Here is a 20320-nt window from a genome sequence, read left to right as displayed (position 1 = left end):
TGGGTAACAAAAGCAGCCCTGAGCTCATTAACCTTTCGGTGCTCCGAATAGCGGCGGTGGGAACGTGGAGGCTCCCACATGAATGCGTCTGAAAACAGGTTGTTTTGTGTTGCAGCCAGAACCCTCCAGACTGGACTGTGTGACGGCGCCGTCCTGCTCCGGGTCCACAGGCGTTTGGCAGGATAAACCCTTTTTAAGGGGAAAGATTTTTTTTTTTTTTTTTTTTAACCAGACTGCTGAATATTCAATTCAATTTTATTTATACAGCGCCAAATCACAACAACAGTCACCTCAAGGCGCTTTATATTGTGCAGTAGATACAGAGAAACACCCAACAATCATGACCCCCTATGAGCAAGCACTTTGGCGACAGTGGGAAGGAAAAACTCCCTTTTAACAGGAAGAAACCTCCAACAGAACCAGGCTCAGGGAGGGGCGGGGCCATCTGCTGCGATTGGTTGGGGTGAGAGAAGGAAGACAGGATAAAGACATGCTGTGGAAGAGAGACAGAGATTAATAACAGATATGATTCAATGCAGAGAGGTCTGTTAACACATAGTGAGTGAGAAAGGTGACTGGAAAGGAAAAACTCAATGCATCATGGGAATCCCCCGGCAGCCTACGTCTATTGCAGCATAACTAAGGGAGGATTCAGGGTCACCTGGTCCAGCCCTAACTATATGCTTTAGCAAAAAGGAAAGTTTGAAGCCTAATCTTGAAAGTAGAGATAGTGTCTGTCTCCTGAATCCAAACTGGAAGCTGGTTCCACAGAAGAGGGGCCTGAAAACTGAAGGCTCTGCCTCCCATTCTACTTTTAAATACTCTAGGAACAACAAGTAGGCCTGCAGAGCGAGAGCGAAGTGCTCTAACAGGGTGATATGGTACTACAAGGTCATTAAGATAAGATGGGGCCTGATTATTTAAGACCTTGTATGTGAGGAGCAGGATTTTGAATTCAATTCTGGATTTAACAGGAAGCCAATGAAGGGAAGCCAAAACAGGAGAAATCTGCTCTCTCTTTCTAGTCCCTGTCAGGACTCTTGCTGCAGCATTTTGGATTAACTGAAGACTTTTCAGGGAGTTTTTAGGACATCCTGATAATAATGAATTACAGTCGTCCAGCCTGGAAGTAATAAATGCATGAACTAGTTTTTCAGCATCACTCTGAGACAGGATATTTCTAACTTTAGAGATGTTGCACAAATGGAAGAAAGCAGTCTTACATATTTGTTTAATATGTGCATTGAAGGACATGTCCTGGTCAAACATGACTCCAAGGTTCCTCACAGTGTTACTGGAGGCCAAGGTAATGCCATCCAGAGGAAGAATCTGCTTAGATACCATATTTCTAAGATTTTCAGGGCCGAGTACAATAACCTCAGTTTGATCTGAATGAAGAAGCAGAAAGTTAGCGGCCATCCAATATCAAAGCAAATGTGATTTTTAGGATCAGAGACTGGAAAATATTGATGGATTATTCTTTTCTGTTCTCACATCTGTGTCTCGTACTGTGAGCAGTCCTCCTCCTGTCGAGGTCTGCAGGACCTCCTTTGAGGGTTATCGATCTCTGATCTGCTGTTCACTCGTTTGCGAGGCTGATACCCGTGATGGACTCGTGCCCGGGCTTTTCTTCATCAGAGCGAGTATTTGACACTTTACTGAAACGTTAGCTGTGAGCTGAACTGACCAGCGACTGAGTTTGAGTGTTTACGGAGGTGTCAGAGGGTGCGCTTGATTTATAACACAGGAAATTAAAAAAAGCTTTGCGGTGAAAAGTGATTTTTTATTTTTAATAATTTGTTTTCTGCTGGAAACTAAAATTGCGACTGAAATCAAAATCCAGCTAATCTGGCTCTTAGTGGACACCGCACAGTTGAATGAGGTCAGGATACTTTCCACTCCTCCCACAGGACATGTGACAGCTGCGCTCATCGGCATCTTGTGACATCACAAGAACCGGTGGGTTAAACAAAGCCATCGTACCGGACGTTTCCACGTGTGCTGCGGCGCCTGTGTGAACACAGCAAACCTCCTTCAGTCCTTCGGGAGCTCCTCTGCTGCTCCCTCGGGTGATGGGAAGCGACATTGCCGCTCACCTTTGACCCCTTCAGACCGCCCCCCTCCATGCAGGCTGCCGCCATGATTGACAGCAGAGAGAGAGAATCTGCTTTGCAGATGCAAATGCAGCAGAGTACAGCTGAAGTCAGCACGTTTAAATATTAAACCAGCCGCCTTCACTTCAGGCTGAGCATCAAAGAGCCGCCGTCGCCGCTGCCAGGACGCGTCGAGTACAAGCGATAACAAAAAACCATCGATTAATGATTGATTGGAGACTCAGACTATTTATTCATTATCAGAGCAGCAGCAGGAACAGTGTGAGGGGCCAGCAGGCTGGAGCTTCACACATAATGAGATGTGAGAGAATCAGATTTAGCTGATTCATTTTCCACAAACCAATAAAATAAAATGAACTCGACATGATTGAGCAGGAAAACTGCAGCTTTCCCCGATCAGCAGAGCGGAACTTCACCGTGTCCCTCGAGCGGAGTGGGTGGGGGAGGTTGGGGGTTGGTACGTGTGTTTAGGTGGCATCCACACGAGTAACTGGACCCAAAGTTTCCCAGCAGAAAGCTTCACTTTAACCAGGCGATCAGTGTTTTCAGCCAGCGATGTGGCTGGTTGGTGGGCCTCGGGCGGCCTGTTTGGGCTGTGCTCGCTGCTCTCGCGCGGCTGTTTTTGCAGGTTTAAATGCAGCGAGGAGCTGCAGCACAGTTCAGTTTCTGCTGAAGTAAAATGTCATAAAAATGACCTGCAGACCGTCCCTGTACGCGGCGTGAGGAGCTGTTAGCAGACTCGTGTTGACGTTTCTGTGCTGCTGAGCTGAGTGCTGTCTGCGTCCTCTCCAGAGAGCAGCGCTGACATCAGGAGGACCTGCAGCAGAGCGAGCTTCGGCTCATCCGGCACATTTTTACAGCTTGAACTCACAACACAGCGCAGCGGCTTCATGTCCCGTCCCTGGAAGTGTTAGTGTACAGATCCTGTAGTAAATTCCCCAAAATGAGCGCACTGATATTTCTAACAGCCCTTTGTTTTATTACGTCAGTCTCACGGCAGCTCTTACAGCCATAAACTATAAAGTGAACCTTTAATTTTACACAACGTCCATGTACACGAAGGGAAGTTGTTAAATCAGGAAGATTTAGACACGTGAAAGTACTACAGTTACTCTCAGTACTCTGCTGATCCTCAGCTCATAGCACCACCATCAGGCCAGAGTTTAAATTTGTCACCTTGTTTACTATTAAAAACAACACGTTTATGCTATATTGACATTTATTAGCTCCAGCTCTGTCTGTGATTGGTTAGGTGTGGAAACACCATCGCCACCTAGTGTCCAGGAGGTGTCATGATATATTTACATAAATCCGAGTTTTGGAAACTTTCATTTTCAAAGATACTTCAGTTTGTCCACACATCGATCATGAAAACACGTTTATTTCTCACACTTGCAGCTTTAACGTCTCCCCGCAGACGTCCACAACCTCGACGGTTTTTTCCTCCTCCCGCCTGGACGGAGGGCAGCTTTATAAAAACACTGTTTCTCTGTCCAGGCTGCTAATTGCTGTAATTTCCTCCCTCGGACAAAAGCTCCCCTGCAGCCTGTTTAACACCTCAGAGCTGCCGATGGCTCCTCTGGGTTTAACGGCTGAACAGCTGCCTGCAGAGAAATACCAAAGCACGGTTTCCAACTGTGCGCCACAAGCAGACAAACGCTGCTATCTGCAGGTTGGCTAATGTCGGGATACTGCGATGCCGTGTTTGGATCGGCTGTCGCTCGGCTCAGAGTCGTTATGGTCTTCTGTCAGAAGAGGACTGCGGCGGTTATGCTTGATGTGTTGGTCATGTTGGGGTGTGCACAGCTAGTTGACCGCATGGTTCAACCTCACTGGTCACAGGTCGGTGTCCTCCATGTGCCGATCCCAAGCTCGGATAAATGGGAGCTTCTGGAAGAGCTTCTGGAGTAAAATGTGTGCCGAATCAAACGCACGGCTCCATCTGCTGGAGCGATTCCTCAGGAAGGGGAGGAGCTGGCCGTACCTTTTTAAATGAATTATCTTCATTTTTATTTTATCGACTTCCAGCGACACGTTTAATCTCCTCTTCCCATCAGCACGCCAAAAATAAATTCTGCTCTTATTCCTGTGAATTTTCTGCTTTGCTTTCCTCGTCTTATCCGATCACGTGATCAGTTTTCACCAGGATCTCTGCACTCCCGTGAAGAACTCCACCCTCACTGTTTCCATAGGACTTAGGAGGGTCAGCCAGGTGCTCGTGATCAAACACATTGTCTGATCTCTGCTATAAGAGCAGAGCATTTGTCAGTGTGCAGCCCTGGAGCCTTCTGGTGGGATACAATCTTCACAGCTTAGCTTTGCAAAGCTGATCGAACCACACGGCTTCAGGAAACGTGACAGATGAGACCAAAGTGCAGACGTTCGTCCATAACACACAAAACCAGCATGTCAAAGACCTCAGACCAACTCTAAGCACAGTGGTGGAGGGATGATGGTTTGTTTTTCTGAGTGGACCGTGAACAATGATCTGATCCAAGCTGCTGCAATCAGACCTCGGCCTGACTTTAATGCTGTGAAGCTTCAGAGAGCTGTGCATAAACAAATACCTGCAAACCTCAATGACCTGAAGCAGCGCTGTAACGAAGAGTGGGCCAACTCCCTCCACAGTGATGCGAGAGGCTGATAACGCCACACAGAGTGCTGCTGCTGAAAGAGGCGCCACACGGGGGGAGCTCAGGTCTGCACAGGGTAAACCCCTCTGACTGCATGTCCAACAAATCTTCCCATCAAGCCTGAACAGCTGCTGGAGCAGCAAATATTTTATCATCATGCAAATATAACAAATATTCTCTTGTTTACTTCTCCATCACTGGTTTGTGCTGCTTCCCTGATGTAAGGAGGACGCATGTTCTCCCTCCATAATCACGTTTTCCAGAACTGCGGCAAAGCTGCACAGAGTTGATTATATGTGTGTCACATCAACATCGGGGCAAGCACAGGTCTCTCAGAACATTTGTAATCTGAAGAGTTCCGTGTCTTCGTTAAGTGATATACTCGATTACCTTTATTTAAGTCAGGAAACAGTTGAATTAAGTTTGTGCAACATCTGAGGAGGAGTTGAACCTTTAGGTGTCAAAGTGCAGCCTTTCACCTCTGACCTCCACGTCTGATCAGAACAGGAAGTGTGTGCTGGAATTGATCTGTGTGCGTTATCTGCAGCCTGGGTCAGTCTCGGTGACACACCCCTCTCTGTTCTCTTTTTGGTTTCACCTCCCGACTTCCTGTTGGACCGTCCCATCTTGATAACGCAGCAGTGTGATGTCACCGCAGTATGATTGGAGGAAAGCGTCCGTGTTTACCGGCTGCTATAGCAACTGGGCCTGCCTGCTGCTACAGGTTGACAGACAAAGCGGCCTCTGTGTGTGTGTGTGTGTGTGTGTGTGTGTGTGTGTGTGTGTGTGTGTGTGTGTGTGAGAGTCGTATCCCTGCATTAGCCCTCTGGGAGCTGTGGTGTCCCGGCAGGTGTTAGACACGACTTTGGGAACAACACAGCAGGATTCTTATTCCCTGAGTTTGACTTTGAGACTCAGACTTTCGTTGATCTGTTTTTGAATGATTTGGGGAGAAACTGGTTTTAGTCACACATGTATGTTTTTGTGATGCGCTAACGTCACCTGTCTAACTTTTCATTGGTCCGCATTTTTGGGCGGCGTGCAGGTGTTCGGTTTGCAGGGTCGGGTTTCTGGCAGGTGGAGTTTCAGCCTCCGTCAGTCGGCAGCACGAAAATAACCGTGTGAAAAAACAGTTAGAGCGAGTCCAGATATACTCATGTAAACACAAACACACTGAGAGCGTCACGGGCACGCCCAGGGTGTGTGTGTGTGTGTGGAGAAACCTGACTCTGGCCAAACCTCCACTGGGAATGTCTGAGAGTCCACCACCTGTCTACACACACACACACACACACACACACACACACACACACACACACACACACACACACACACACACACACACACACACACACACGTTGGGATGTCCTATCTTGTGGGGACATCTGATTGACATACTTTCTCTGACCATAACAACTGTAACCTGTTACTCAAACCACATTTTGTGTCTCAAAAATGTCTCTAAATTTGTGGGGACGTGGATTTTGGTCCCCACAAAGATACGAATACACACTCTCACACACAAACACAAAGTTTATTTTGCTCTTGCCTCGTTGTGACCACTGCAGGTGCTGTGCTCATGGGCACGTCAGCAGTTGATACGAGTGATTTGAACACAGTGGGAATGAACGTCTGTGAGCGGTGAGGGGAGACCTGTTCGGTGTTTTAGACCGTGAGTTTTGGAGCGTGTCCACCTGCTGTGTGAACCCAGGTCGAGTTTTTTATGTTTCAGTTTCTGATATTTCTGTGATGAGCATCAGAAGACTTTTATCTGCAGATAAATGAGTCGTCGTGTCAGTGTGTCTGCAGCTGGAGTGGGACAGGTGTATCCTGGCCTCAGCTGTGACTCAGAGGTGAAGAAGCTCATGTTCGGCTCAGACGTTGGCCATAAAAAGCTGGAATCCATGACCCAAAGTGCACAGCAGGTCAGCCCGACACGCGTCCGCTTTGCGTGTGAGTGGAGCGCATGGATGACGGAGATCCAACATCTCACTTCGCAGTCGGACGCGCCTCGCCGCCGACATCGAATCGCTTTATAAGAAGAGTTCATCAGACCATCACGCGGCCTGTTTGGCTCATCAGCTGATTAACGCTCTGCAGATTGCGGCGTGTCCGGTAGCAGCAGACAAATCGTTTTCACTCTCTGGCGAGCTCGTCATCCCGCCGGCCGGTTCTGACCTTTTCACCGGGCCTGGATCATCCAGCCGCTCGGCAAATATAGAAGCTTAATCCATCACGCAGGCAGGGAGGCAGGCAGCAACAGAGGGGGGACTTCCTGTGGACCGCCACCTCACAAAGACCGCAGCGCAGTTTCACAGACGGAGACCGAATAAGTCGGCTCCACTCGTGACGGAGTGCAGAAGTCCGATGTCTCCGGCTGCTTTCAGTCTTCGTCACACGAGCAGCTTCAGGTTCTCGTTTCCTGGAATCCTGCCAGATGAGTTATGGCGGCGGTTAGCTGCTAATCTCAGCAGATATGGCGATATGAAAACGTGTACAGTGATGACTCTGCCCCACGCACAGCTGATGACACAAAAAGCTTTTTGTAGCCGAACACCGAACATGTTCAAAGCTGTAAAGTTGGATGTTTTAACGTCGGAGCCTCTGAGGCATGACTCGCTTGTACACCTCAGAGCAGGTGCAGCTTTTGGAGTTTCACTTTCTTAGCCCTTGAAGTTGAAGTTACTTCTTCAAATTTAACGAGCCTCATGATTAAAAGTTAATAATAATAATCAGTTGTGAGAGAATTGTGAATATATGTGGAGCATGTCAGATAGAAACTGGGGAGGAGGGATTTCCCTGCAAGAAGCACGAAAACAAACATCTGAAGCTCCGCTGGTCTCTGATGGGTGGAGCTGTGTGGAGCTGTGTGGAGCTGTGTGGGGTTTAAAGCAGACGAGCTTTGTCTCTCTCCTCCTCCTCCTCTCCTGGCCGAGCATCTCCGTGGCGGTTCAGGCAGGTTCGTGTTGTTATGTAAGGCCGGCGTGCGGCGGCGTCCCATCTCTGCTTCCTGTCTTTGTTCGGCCCTCTGAGGCGTCCACATGTCTCATCAGTGGCAGCAGACCTGAGATCAGCTAATTATCCGAGCTGGAGTCCCTCGTGGACAGGACGAGACAGCAACATCCAATTATCCTTCTGTTCGTGCTCGCCGCTCTCTCGCTCGGCGGCTCTGAGCAGAAGCAGGTGTGCGTCCCCTCGCCGTCTCGGGGGCTTTGGAGGCCCGAGCGTGACGTGGGTGATTTAGTATGCAGCCAGAAATAGTCTGCTGAAAATGTAGCTGCTCAGCTGCTTTCTGCAGCAGCACGGCATCCTCGGTGTTCTCCACCCTCTGCTCGGAGCCCAGACACAAAGGTGGTGCAGGGTACCTCCACAGACCTCCACCTCAGAGTGACCCGAGTGTGTTTGCAAGATTGTGATGGAGCTTTTGTGTTAATAAAGTTACAGATTCACAGATGAAGACCGGTCTGGTTTCATAGTTCCAGATAAATCGACCCAAATAACACATTTGTTTGGTTTATTCTTAATTATGTTGATAATTATCCTACGAAATAAAATCCTTAATGAACTTTTTGTGTATTTGCAGTGTGTGAGTGTAAATAACAGATAAACTTTGGGTTTAGTTCTTTTTTTAATTAGTTTTAAGCTAATTTAGGTTGTTTAGTTACAAGAGGACGTTTATTTAATGATGTATCTTCAAGTAAAGTCATTAATTAAAAACAGCAGGGGGCCCAAACTTGAACCTTGTGGTATACCTGATATAATATGAGGAGGAGCAGAGCTGAAAGCAGATTCTAGGAAACGTGATCCTCATCTTTAGACGGTGAAGGACTTAAAGAGGTGACGCTAAGAGCCAGACTGTAGATTTCTGCTTTTTATTTCCACCATGCTGAGATTTGAAGAATGTGGAAGTTGATAACGTCTGCTTGTCTTCCCTTTTCTCTGCAGCTGTAAATTTAACCTGAAAGGGAAGAAACTATAAAAAATGTGGAACATCTCGAGCTGTTAAAGATATTAAATATTTACAAAAACAATAAACACGAACAAGTGAATTAAACAGAACAAAGCCACAGCCTGGATACTGTGTGTGTGTGTGTGTGTGTGTGTGTGTGTGTGTGTGTGTGTGTGTGTGTGTGTGTGTGTGTTTGCAGAGCCACACAAACACTGAATGATCCCAGCACAATTAGGCGCAGTGACAGCACCGTCTGTTTACTCGAACAGACGCCGGCACACACAGCTTTGTTCACCTCTTCTCTCTCTCTCTCTCTCACACACACACACACACACACACACACACACACACACACACACACACACACACACACACACACCCTCTGCTCTGCTTTTACCCTCCACAGAAAAATGCATCTTTCAGTCCCGTCTGAAGGTTGATGAGGTTGATTGTGTCAGGTTGTGAAATCTGTTTCCTTAGAAGAAAGTTTCTCAGGCTGTGATGAACCTGCGTCAGCACATGAGCACAATCTTCATGTAACAACAGTAACATAATAACGACTGCTTCAGTGAACGAGCCCGTCAGCCTGCAGCGCAGAGCTGTGTTCGTGATGCTTTCATCATCGTGGGAACTTTTTTTCTTCTTATTAATAATTTAACAACAAACCAACAGCTGATTGGCTGAAAGTAAAAGTGAGAAATCAGAGCTGAGCAGCTGGAGTGTGAAGACTTCCCCTTTAATACACAGTGACGTGACCTCTGACCTCTGCTGAGTCAGCTGATGCCTCACATCACTTTCGTTTTTATTTGCCCTTCTTCCTCCTCTCCTCTGCTGGAGCTGAGAGCAGGCTGGGAAGTTTAGATCCACAGCGCCCTCTGCAGGAGCAGCCAGAGCTCTGCAGGCTTCAGTCTGACTGCAACCTGCACATTTATCCACCCATCCATCGTTTTCTACCTCTTATCCGGGTTGTGGGGACAGCTTCAGACCTTCTGTGCTGATATTAGACTTTCAGTGGATTTGACTGAGATGAATATAGATTTGAATGCTGGATTATTTCTGGATTAATAAAGAATTTAGTGTTTCAACTCTGGAATTTTAATATAAAAAATATTAAACTGAAACAGAGATAAATATGGAGAGATCTATATAGATATTTAAAATCTAAAATAATTATTTTTGCCAATAAAAACAGTTATCTTAATGTTTGTTTGTTTTTTAATTGTTATTTAAATTCTATGAAACGACTGGAGGCCTTTCTTTGTTTTACGTGAGGAAAGTAGAACGGGAACAATTCTTTGCTCAAATTATTCTCATGTTATCTCTCCATCTTTCTGTGTTTGACGCCACTAATCGTAATAAAGTCGTCTGTCCTGCGTCTGTCGTGCCTGACTGGCAGAAATCTTCCTCTGATTTGAGCTGCTTCTGTTTCCAGATGTTAAAGGTCCTCCGGCTCACCGATTCTCCTGCGGTCAGAGCCCGTACACCAACAGCGGCTCCTGGGACAGGAAGTTCTGCATCCTGACCGACACCCAGCTCATCCTGCTCAACAAGGATGATGAGGTAAATCTGACCAGCTCCCACAGGTCGTGACCTTTCCACGACACACTCTCTGACTTCCCTCTCCTCCTCTTCCTCCCCCTCAGGTTGCAGGTGACGCTCAGGAGAGCCCCACAGACTCGGCGAAGGCTCGCAGCCTCCGCAGGACGGTCAGCGTCCCCTCAGAGGGACAGTTCCCGGAGTTCCAGGCAGAGGGCGCCACCGCCATGCTCGGTAAGATCAGAGCTGGTTATGTAATACCAGGTGCATCACTGTGTGTGTGTGTGTGTGTGTGTGTGTGTGTGTGTGTGTGAGGCCACACCTTGCTGTCATCAGGAGGATTAGAGTGAAAACAAAAGAACGGCTGTGATGAGGAGGGTTTGAGTATCTCTGTGACGATGTTCACGGTCATGTGATCACAGACAGAAACCTGCGTCATGTGACGTCACATGAAGAGGAAGCTTCATCCTGGACTCTTCAGAGCTCTGTGTGTGTGTGCGTGTGCGCGTGTGTGTGTGTGTGCGCGCGCGCGCGTGTGTGTGTGTGCGTGTGCGCGTGTGTGTGTGTGTGCGTGCACGTGTGTGTGTGCGTGCACGTGTGTGTGTGTGTGTGTGTGATTAAAAACTATAAAACAGATAAAAAATTATTTTAGCGTCGAGCTTTTGTGCTTGTTGGCGTTTTCGGCGTCACGGCGACCTGTGGTTTGACTTTAATACTGGGTTAAACACTAATCCTATATTGGTTTAACTGTGACGTTATACTGGGTTAACTAGACTGGAGAAATATATTTATACTGGAGACTACTGGGACGATATTTGCTTAGAAGCTGGATTCATACTGGTTGTTGTGGTGGTTAGTATGAAGCTGGGCCCTGATGGTGTCAGTCTGGGATTTATGTGGGTTTGAAACTGGTTTTACCCATAAACTCGGTTCTATCCTTGGTTTCATACTGGTTATTTGATTTTTAGTGATCCTGTTTTCATGACGCTTGTCGGCATCATAACAATCATTGTATTAAAGATTTTTCTACTAAATTAAGGATTCATATATATTTTAAATATAAGATTTAAAAGTGTAAAATATAAAAAAGTCTTGATTTTATTCACTTTGTTTGCATCTAAAAGAAAAAGCGAATATTTTCATGATTTCTCCTACACAAGTTTGAAGTTAGAAACCAGTCGTGGAGCATTTCTGGTGGATTTCTGCTGGTGGATGTTTCAGCTGCCAGATGTTCACAGCTGTCCGAGGCGCTGTGAGGATTCTCGAGGCGTGAGAGTTTTTGTGTGCAGTGTGGGAGGTTTGTGTGTAACCTGTGATTGCAGCTCTGGCTCCTGTGACGTGTCGGCGCGCTGCGTCTCTCAGGTGGATGTTTGTCTGCTGTAATGAGGCGTTCGGGTGCAGCCTGTAATTTTGCGGCTCTGTGTGGGAACGTCGCCTCTGACCGAGGAATGCCTGAGGACAAAGCGTCCAGTGTCCGTCCGTCTGAAGGAACGCGGGTGACCCCCGCTGCCCCCGACGCCCGGGCTGAGGGGATTCCCACCCAGAGCTGCAGGGGTCCTCGAGGCTGTCGGGAAACAACACGCCGACAGTTTAAAAAGCTTTGACTCGGAGTTTAGCTGCATCGATGAGTTTATTGATCAGTTAGAGGACTGATAGAAGCCCCCCCCCCCCCCCAACCTCACCCCCACGCTGACCCTCACCCGTCATTCAGCCACACAGGAGCCCATTCATTCAATGACCTCCTTAATCCCCCACCACCCACCGGCCCCTCGCAGGGGGGAGGTTATTTATATGTTAATGTGGCCGGTCTGCCCCCACAAAACAGGCCCCTAACAACCAGTATGAACTGGATCTCTACTGGGATTATTCTGGTATTAAATCAGGCAGTGAGTGTGTGGATACTGGTGTAAATACTTGTTTGGAAAAAAGCTTAACTGGTTTAATACCAGGCTACTGGTGGGAATGTAACACTGGTTTTTAGCTTGGGTACAATATCAGATTTATACTGGTTTCATACTGGAAATTTACAGGATCTAATGATGGAATTTTCTGGGTTTAATGCTTCATTCAAACTGATGTCATTGAAAATGTTCCTGTGTTTACAGTCAATACAGCATTTATACTGGGCGACATTTATACTGGGCGACATTTATACTGGGCAACATTTATACTGGGCAACATTTATACTGGGCGACATTTATACTGGGCAACATTTATACTGGGCAATCGTTGGTTTAACACTGGAGTTTCCTGGTTTTTATTGATGGTCCAGAGCAGACTCACCCTGAGTTTATACTGGTTTAACTGGGTTTATAATTCTGGGTTACAACTGGTTTTATCTGCAAAAACCATTTTGTTGTAGTTACTGGCAGATCTGGATTAAAGCTGGATTATGGCTGGATGATGTGTTTGTTACTGGGGATGAAACCAGTGTCTGTGGGCTGTTAATACTGGATCTGCGGTTTAATACTGGGTTGAATGTTTGATTTTAAAGGTCTGAGGCAGTTTAATAAGTTATACTGGAAATACTGGAAATTGTGCTTGATGAGTCACTGGTTTCACACTAGAATTTTCCTGTATTTCATGCTGGATTTAAAGTGGATTTATTCGCAGGTGTAGACTGTTTAGTTCAGGATTAGTACGATGAGCGATCTTTGGTGTGTGACTGGTTTAAAACCAGGTTTGTCTGTATCCTGTTCCAGTGCTGTTAGATGTATTTGTTCTGTGTTTTTAGCTGAATTCAGTCTGGAGTCAAACTGATTCGTCTTTACTGTTCAGACTGTGTCCAGAGCGTTTTTGAATCAAACATTTCTGACCCTTTCTCTGAGTTCACTGGATGTTTTGAAACACCCGACGCTCTCTGAGACTTAAAACCAGGGTGTGAAGCAAAATACTAAATCAGGAAATTAAACCCTGTTTTATTCTCCTCCTCCTCTTCCTCCTCCTCCTCCTCCTCTTCCTCCTCTGCTTCTTTTTGCTTGTTGTTTGCGAACTGAAGGCCGAGCAGCAGTGACAGAGCTGAGATATAATTGTAGTCCTCTGTCTTCGGTACAGTCTAATTACAGTGCTGACTGCGTGCTCATTAAGTGTCTCAGCTCTGCAGCCTCCTCCTCCTCCTCTTCCTCGCTGTGACACAGGAGCGTCCAGCTGAGGTTCTTCCTGGGCCGCGGCCTGATCGCAGCAGATGATCTGTTTGTGAAAGTAGCCTCAGGTCACGCCTTCGCTCACCTGTGCAGGTGACTTCCTGTCAGGCTGCAGGTGGTCACAGCAGGAGAGTCTGTAGTTAAAGGTCAGTCGGTCAGTTTTGAGGGTCACGGGACTGGAATCCAGGCTGTCAAATAAAAGCAGCACTGGTTTAACTGGAGTAATACTGGGTTTAGGTAAGCTGGACTACTGTAGTACAGATTTATGGTTTAACCGTCTGACTGAGGCTGAATGATGAGTTTCATACTGTGTGTGGCAGACTCACTCAACATTGGTTGGATCCATTCAGACTGCTCGACCAATCAGTGTTAGTAAAGACATGACTGCTGAAGGGTCGTCTCTCTGGTCACATGATCGCTGTCGGGCTGCTTTTGAATCGTTTCACAGCTCTGAGATTTTCACTTCTCTCAGCCAACCGGAGTACGAGCTGGAAGTCACACAACACATTTTCAGAAATCCCAGGAAGTCCGGCGACGCCTTCTCCTCTGCTCCGTCCCGTCTCAGTACAAATGCACGGGAATTTTTTCAGAGTGGCCGTACGGGAACCATTGCACTTCCTGTTCCCCGTGTACTTGTATATTATAGATACATTATTACACGTGTCTTATTACACACGCACAAAGACATGATTGTGAAACGTCTTCGTACTGAGTTAACGGCACGTTTCTCCTTCATGTGTTTGAAGCCAGACCTTTAACCTGAGCTCTCGGAGTGCTTTTCAGTGTGCCTGTCTCTCAGCGTGGGTCCCACACAGGCTCTTTTGTTTGGGGCTGTTTTTAAAGCTCTCGCCACTCTTTGCCGCGCTCTCTGTTCAGCTGCTGCAAAAGTCTCCAAAACGGGTTTTTGTCTTCGCTCCTCGTTGTTGTTTCAGGCTGATCTCTCGTCTCGCTTCATCTCTGGATCTGCTGCATTCCTGTCTGCTCTCCACCTGTCTGCTCCACCACAATAAAACCACCACCTCCTGCTCCAAACTCACCTTCAAAGTAAAAGTCTGTGACACAAGTCTGGATTCAGTCCATAAATTCCTCAATAAAACAAATGCTGCTGATATTAAAAGTGCTCCCTCAGGCTACATGTGACTCTGTCATGTTCACACAGACATAAATCATTCAAGTCAGATCAGTTCGGTCCATCAGCAGCAAAACTACAAATCTGAAAAACACCATTTATATTTGCATCATTCAGATTTATCTGTTTTTTGACGTGTCCTCGGCCACTGATATTTAAACTGAATGCACTGATGCTTGTTTGTTTTTTTCACTCTAACGGTTAATTTTTCCTCCCGCCGGACGTGGCAGATTATAAAGGGGCTGTCCACCACACTGGATGTGATGTAACTGCTGGTCATGAGGGTTGGCGAGTGTCTGCAAACACTCTCCAACTGCTCTCTAAGCAGGTTTAACATCTAAACATCACCTTTTTTTATTTATGTCTCCATCATAGAAGCCTCCGAGAAGCTTTTGTTGTTGTTTTGTGAGGTTTGAATTTAACTTGTTGAGCTCGTTGTGTAACGGGACACAAATAGCAAGAGAGAGCCACGAAAATAAAACGGCCAACAAGCTGCTTTAAATGCTGGCTCGTTGTGTTAAAGAGCCGTGGGATGTAAATGCTGTTATCACAGTTTTATACTGAAGGCCGAGCGCTTCGCTGACAGCGCAGTTTCCTGGTTCGGACCTTTATTGTGAAGGTGCGGGCGGAAGTGTGCGCTGAGCTGCTGTTTGCTGACGGAGTGAGACCGTCCGGACTGAGTGAGGACATGACTTTAGAGTTATCGCGGTTGTGATGGACTTTCCGGGTGAGTGTCTCTCTCTAACCCTCCGGTCGGACCTCCGGAGGTCGGGCAGACACCGGGAGAAGCTCGGTCTGCTGCCCGCCTCCGGAGCGCTCTCCGCCGGCTGCTTTCGGGCGCGTGTTCGGTTGAAGTTTGCCTGCAGAGCTGCAGCTTCAGGCTCCGCGAAGAGTCGGACCGAGAGGAGAAGTTAGTTTCTCCGATCAGCAGCCTGGCATCAGTTATCGATCAGTTATCGATCACCATCAGAGGTGAACGTGTGGATCAGTCGAGCTGCTGCTGGTCTGAATTTTATTCAGACATGAAAGAAAAGAGACGTTCAGCTCTGAGCTTTAACAGGTGCAGTCATAAACTTTCTTTATACAGCGCGTTCAGACACAAACGGCACAAAGAAATGACGACGAAGATGTGAACAATGATGACAACGTTGTGATGATTATTCAGGAGAGCACATTTCTGATTTCTCAGGCCCCACAATTTGAATTTAAGCTCGAGTGTCTTTTGGTAAGATCCTGACAGTCAGCAGGTCTGAGGTGATGAGAACTGCTTGGTGTTTCTGCCTCAGACGTCTTTGAAGGGATGACTGTGCATATAAGCACTAAACAGTTTTTATGTCAGCTCTGTGGGTTTTGCTCTGGAGGAAAGCCAAAACCTCTCTGGTTATGTGTTCATGTCGTCTGTCCTTCCCCTGCTCTCGGCTCGCAGCGATGCAGCTCCTCGCACACGGAGTGGAGCAGGCAGTTAACGACATGCTGTGTTACTGTTATGGTGCAATAAAAGCTTCCTAACAAGTGTTAACCTAACGCAGCGAGCGTGACAGCAAGGTAACGGGCTGTCGCAGCGCTGCACTTTAATCACCTTTTGGTTCTTTGGTCCCGATCATTGCATCCCTGTCCTGCAGCTCGGGTCGTCAGGTGTACATGAGTGTGTGATGTGGGCGGGTTAAAGCCCTGTATGTAACAGGAAGTCTGTGCAGAGTAGCTGAGGTGGGGCTGTGTCAGAGTCCACATGATGGAGGCTCATGTTCCTGGAGAAAACATGGCTGCGGCCCGTTGGTGATTTGAATGTCAAATCAAAGCTCCGTGTCAGAGGTCACGCCCAGACTGCAGGCAGGATGCGTGATGGCGGAGGACAGGTGAGAGTCAGAATCATTTAGACATTAAAGGTAAACATGTATTTAGAAATGATGATGCATTAAAACCTCCACGCTGAGATCTGAAGATGAACCGACTTTAGCTTTCAGATCGTGGTTGAACTTTAAAACCAGCTCTCGGAGCATGCTGGGAGTAAAACCTGCTCCAGGGTTATTACACTGGACTGAGACTACAGCGAGTGTGTGGAAAAGAACAAGAGCTCGCTGTAGGAAAAAATAAGATCGACTAAACCTGTATTTTACCAAACCGACCATTATTTCTAACCAGGTCGTTAGAAACCAAGTGCACATGACAAAGGTTGAGAAGGATGTGGCCCTCGCTCTCCTGACTCACAGTCCTCTGACTTAATCAGCAAATAAATGTTTTCCAGCTCGTTTCTCTAAAATAAATGATATATATTTAAGTGTGAAGCATCAGCTGACAGTCAGCGGGACGTTGTCAGTCCTCAGTAATGCAGAGGTGTGACCTCAGCCAGTCCTGTAGTCACCTCAGCAACAAATCTGGTGACGCCTGAGGTCAGGATTCTTCCTCTTATCTCCGAGTTCATTCACAACACATGATGTCATCTTGAGAAACCGGGCGAGCCCCGCCCAGTCTCTTCTGCCTGCTGTCTGTCATCACTTCCTGTGTGAGGACAGTTTAAAAAACAAAAACCTGTGTGGCTGCAGCACCATGGCAACCATTATCACAGCTTACAGTCATTCACGGCTCGGAGTCGTCAGCGTCCGTCCCATGATGCACTTGTTGCTCCAATGCAGAGCCGCTCGTCATCAGGGACAACAATAAAGATCAAAGTGACCTCTGAGTGACCTCAGTTTCATTGTTATTAGTGCTCAGTAATGACCTGCTAGTTAAAGCGTATTAACGAGCTCATTGATGATGGTTATTATAACGGCCAGCCTGAGTCACACTCAGTGTGCAAACATGACTTCATCCTCTCAGATGTGGCGGTACGCTGACGTCTCCTTACAGGCTGCGGGCGCCTGGTGCTCGGCGGCTCTCACGTTTCTTCCGGCTCCGTGCGCTCGGATGCTGTGACAGTTAGCCTAAATCGCGGCGCTCCAGCTGTCCTCGCTCCTGCTATGATTAGATCATTGTGTCCCAAATTTCCCGAAGACGACTCCCATCTGAGGATGCACGCAGCATGACGGGAGCTCCCTTTAAAGGAGCACGCCACTGTTTCCTGCAGTTTTGTTTTTAGAGAGTTTGACCTTTGACCTTGCAGGAGGCGGCGTTATGAAAGACCTGCAGAGAAGCTTCGTGGCAGCAGAGACCACGCGTCTCCCCAGGCGCCTCGCTCGCTCTGATCGAGGCTGTAACTGTGATTCTGTCACTCTGGAGTTTAATGAGGGCGGCGTCCTCGCAGCACGGGAAGACGACTGACCCCAGGTCAGATTCGACTGTTTGTAACAGGAGTTTGCAATAATAGGACGAAACAAAATAACATTTATTCAGACTAAAGGTTTATTCCAGAACTTGGAATTAAGAGCTGTGGAAACAAATCTGAAGTCAGCCACAAATTCACGCTTTACATTCGAGCTGATCTGAAATTAAAGTGTCGCAAACAATAATGTAGAGCTCAGAACAGCAACGGGACTTTAAAGAAGCTTACCAAATAACAGAGCAGCAAATGTTTTCATATCCAGAAACATTTGAGTTAAAAATCAGGTGAAGACGGCGCAGCGTTCAGAGGCTGAGCTGCCAGGAAGTACCAGGAAGCTCCCGGCTCACCGTGTCTGTGCTGATGTTAAAGTCAAAGGATGAATTCTGCAGAGCGTCAGCAGAGCGTCAGCAGAGCGTCAGCGACGTTCATGCATTAAACTGCATCAATGTCCCTAAACACGACTCAGCAGAGTCGCTGCCGCTCTGACATCAGCACAAACGCTGCACCGCGGTGGCGTCCTGTTGCAGCCCACGCTCGAGTTCACGGAGCTGGATCTCGTACACCTGTGGCATCCAGACTGAAAACACCTGAATTCAAAGATACAAGCTGCGGCTCAGGACTGCTTTTAAGTGATCCCAGTTTGAGCTCTGCAGGTGAAGATGACCTGATGCTCCACACTGTTAATGAAGCCACAGCTTCAGGAGGTCTGATGAAGCAAGAACAGAAACGTTTAAGGTCTGCGAAATGTGATGAAACGATCAAAACTTCAGCTTTGATTACCTGTAATAGAAATAATACGTGTAACTGAGTGTGTGGACCAGCTGTTTATTATCCGACACTCGTTCCAAACGTCTTAAATCTGCCCTGACATTCCTCTCATGACAGAAACCAAAGCGAACGACATCCGAGCCGATCGGGCAGGTGACAGCAGGTTGAATCCTGGCGTCGTGGTTTGAGCAGCGGCAGCGGGGCGAGCTGGTGGCTCAGAGTCTCACTGATACTGTTAATTTATTCAGAGGAATGTGAAGCGATGCGAGAGGAGGCGGCCGACGCGCACGGGCCGAACGAGGCTCGACAAACAGAACTGGTTTCATTATGTGAAAAGAAATTCTTTGAATATTTGTTGTGAAAGCGGAGCCGAGCGTGAGCAGGAGGGCTGACGGGGTCTCGTTGTTTTTATCATTCCTGCTGAGAAAAACTCTGATGACAACTGAAGAGAAGGAACAAAGCCGGCACAACAAGTTTAAAAAAGGCGAACGCCAGAGAACGCGGTGGTTTCTGAGCCCTCCACAGGATCCACGCTGTTCCTACCGTCAGTATTTTCACATTCAAACACTTGAAATTGTTTAAATGTGGAAAGAAGTGATCCCTTCACCCACTGTCACTCTTCAGTGTTTTTTGTTACACGGCTCCGTTAAGAGGAATCTTTTAGTTTGTTGTTTTCTAATAATCATATAAAATATGTGAGATTTGCTGCAGGCTGACAGCCGTTAATACAAAAAATGTGTAAACACTGATAAATGATGTGATGAGCCATCAGACCTGTGATGTAACGGCCGTGAGCCCAGACGCCTGATGATGTTTGGACATGAGGCTGTTTCACCTTCATGCAGGCGCTGTGGCCTCACGGCTCTGCTCTTAGACACGCTTCCACTTTGGGAAACATTCGCTAAAACCAGGACTTTCTGGGAATCTCACCTTATACCTGCTGCTGTGAAAGCTCCGCCCACTCTGCCCTGCAGACAACAAAGGTTTCTTTGTGCAGCAGACTGGTGTGTGTGTGTGTGTGCGTGCGTGTGTGTGTGTGTGTGTGTGTGTGTGTGTGTCAGGTGTGTCAACTCCTGAATGAGCCAGAGTTCAACAGAGGTCAGCTTCAGCATTCCTCGCGCTCCTTTCTGATGACATCACATCCACCCATTCATCTTTTCTGAGCGGTGTCACACTACTGACACACACACAGGTGACAGGTTGAACCACTTATGATGGGAGGAGGGTGCTCACGGTTCAGTGTTTACCTGCTCGCTGTCTGCTGAGATGTGATTGGTCAGTATTACCTGGTTGTTTATGTGCAGGTTTCTGTTTGTGGAGGTTTGTCCTCACAGAGCTGCTCATTCATCAGGCGGTCGAGTCGATAACTCAGACATTAAACTAATCAGCCAGCTGTGAGCGGACAGATGTTCAGGGAGCCCTCGGAGGCCGACGGGATTTTAAACTCAAACAGGCTGAAACCATCGCGTGCACCGACACCAGCAGCTGATGGATGACTTTCTCTGACACCCGATAGCCTCCTCCTGTCCCTCGGCTCTGCCTCTCTCTGCCCTCAGGCTTATTTTTAGCAGCGGTTTTCCCACGAGTCCGTCCGGGAAGCTCGATACCTACGAGCCGACACGTGAGCCGATTGAACCCAAAGTCGTGGTGGTCAGAGGGAGGGCGGCGGAAAGATCCAGCAACTGAAAGCCGTCCAGAGTCCCTCAGTGTGCATCTGTTCACACGTTCATGCTTTTATACCTGCAGTTCCTCTAATGACCACTAGAGGCTCTGGCAGTGAGTCAATGCT

The 20320-nt window shown here is 47.5% G+C and overlaps 1 protein-coding gene and 1 long non-coding RNA gene across 7 annotated transcripts in view; both read left to right on the top strand.

The window, feature by feature from the left end:
• rasal2 (RAS protein activator like 2) overlaps positions 1-20320 on the top strand; it is a 63248-nt gene that overhangs the window by 16246 nt on the left and 26682 nt on the right. For 4 of the 6 annotated variants that reach the window (XM_040002483.1, XM_040002482.1, XM_040002481.1 and 1 more), the window contains exons 2-3: positions 10129-10256; positions 10340-10466. In XM_040002483.1, coding sequence (XP_039858417.1) covers positions 10129-10256; positions 10340-10466 — 255 coding nt within the window. Of the gene's footprint in view, positions 1-10128; positions 10257-10339; positions 10467-13997; positions 15232-15251; positions 19076-20320 lie in introns of those variants that run through there. The other 2 variants (XM_040002487.1, XM_040002485.1) reach the window with 2 other exon arrangements.
• On the top strand, positions 1348-5856 carry LOC120715524. Its single transcript, XR_005691658.1, has 2 exons — positions 1348-1534; positions 2131-5856. It is a non-coding gene; the product is annotated as an uncharacterized LOC120715524 (long non-coding RNA).

This window comes from Simochromis diagramma, unplaced genomic scaffold (genome assembly GCF_900408965.1).
Source record: "Simochromis diagramma unplaced genomic scaffold, fSimDia1.1 OVJJ01000443.1, whole genome shotgun sequence".
In the NCBI taxonomy this organism is placed as follows: domain Eukaryota; kingdom Metazoa; phylum Chordata; class Actinopteri; order Cichliformes; family Cichlidae; genus Simochromis; species Simochromis diagramma.
The sequence above is the reverse complement of the archived record's forward strand: the minus strand, read 5'-3'. Positions and strand labels throughout refer to the sequence as shown.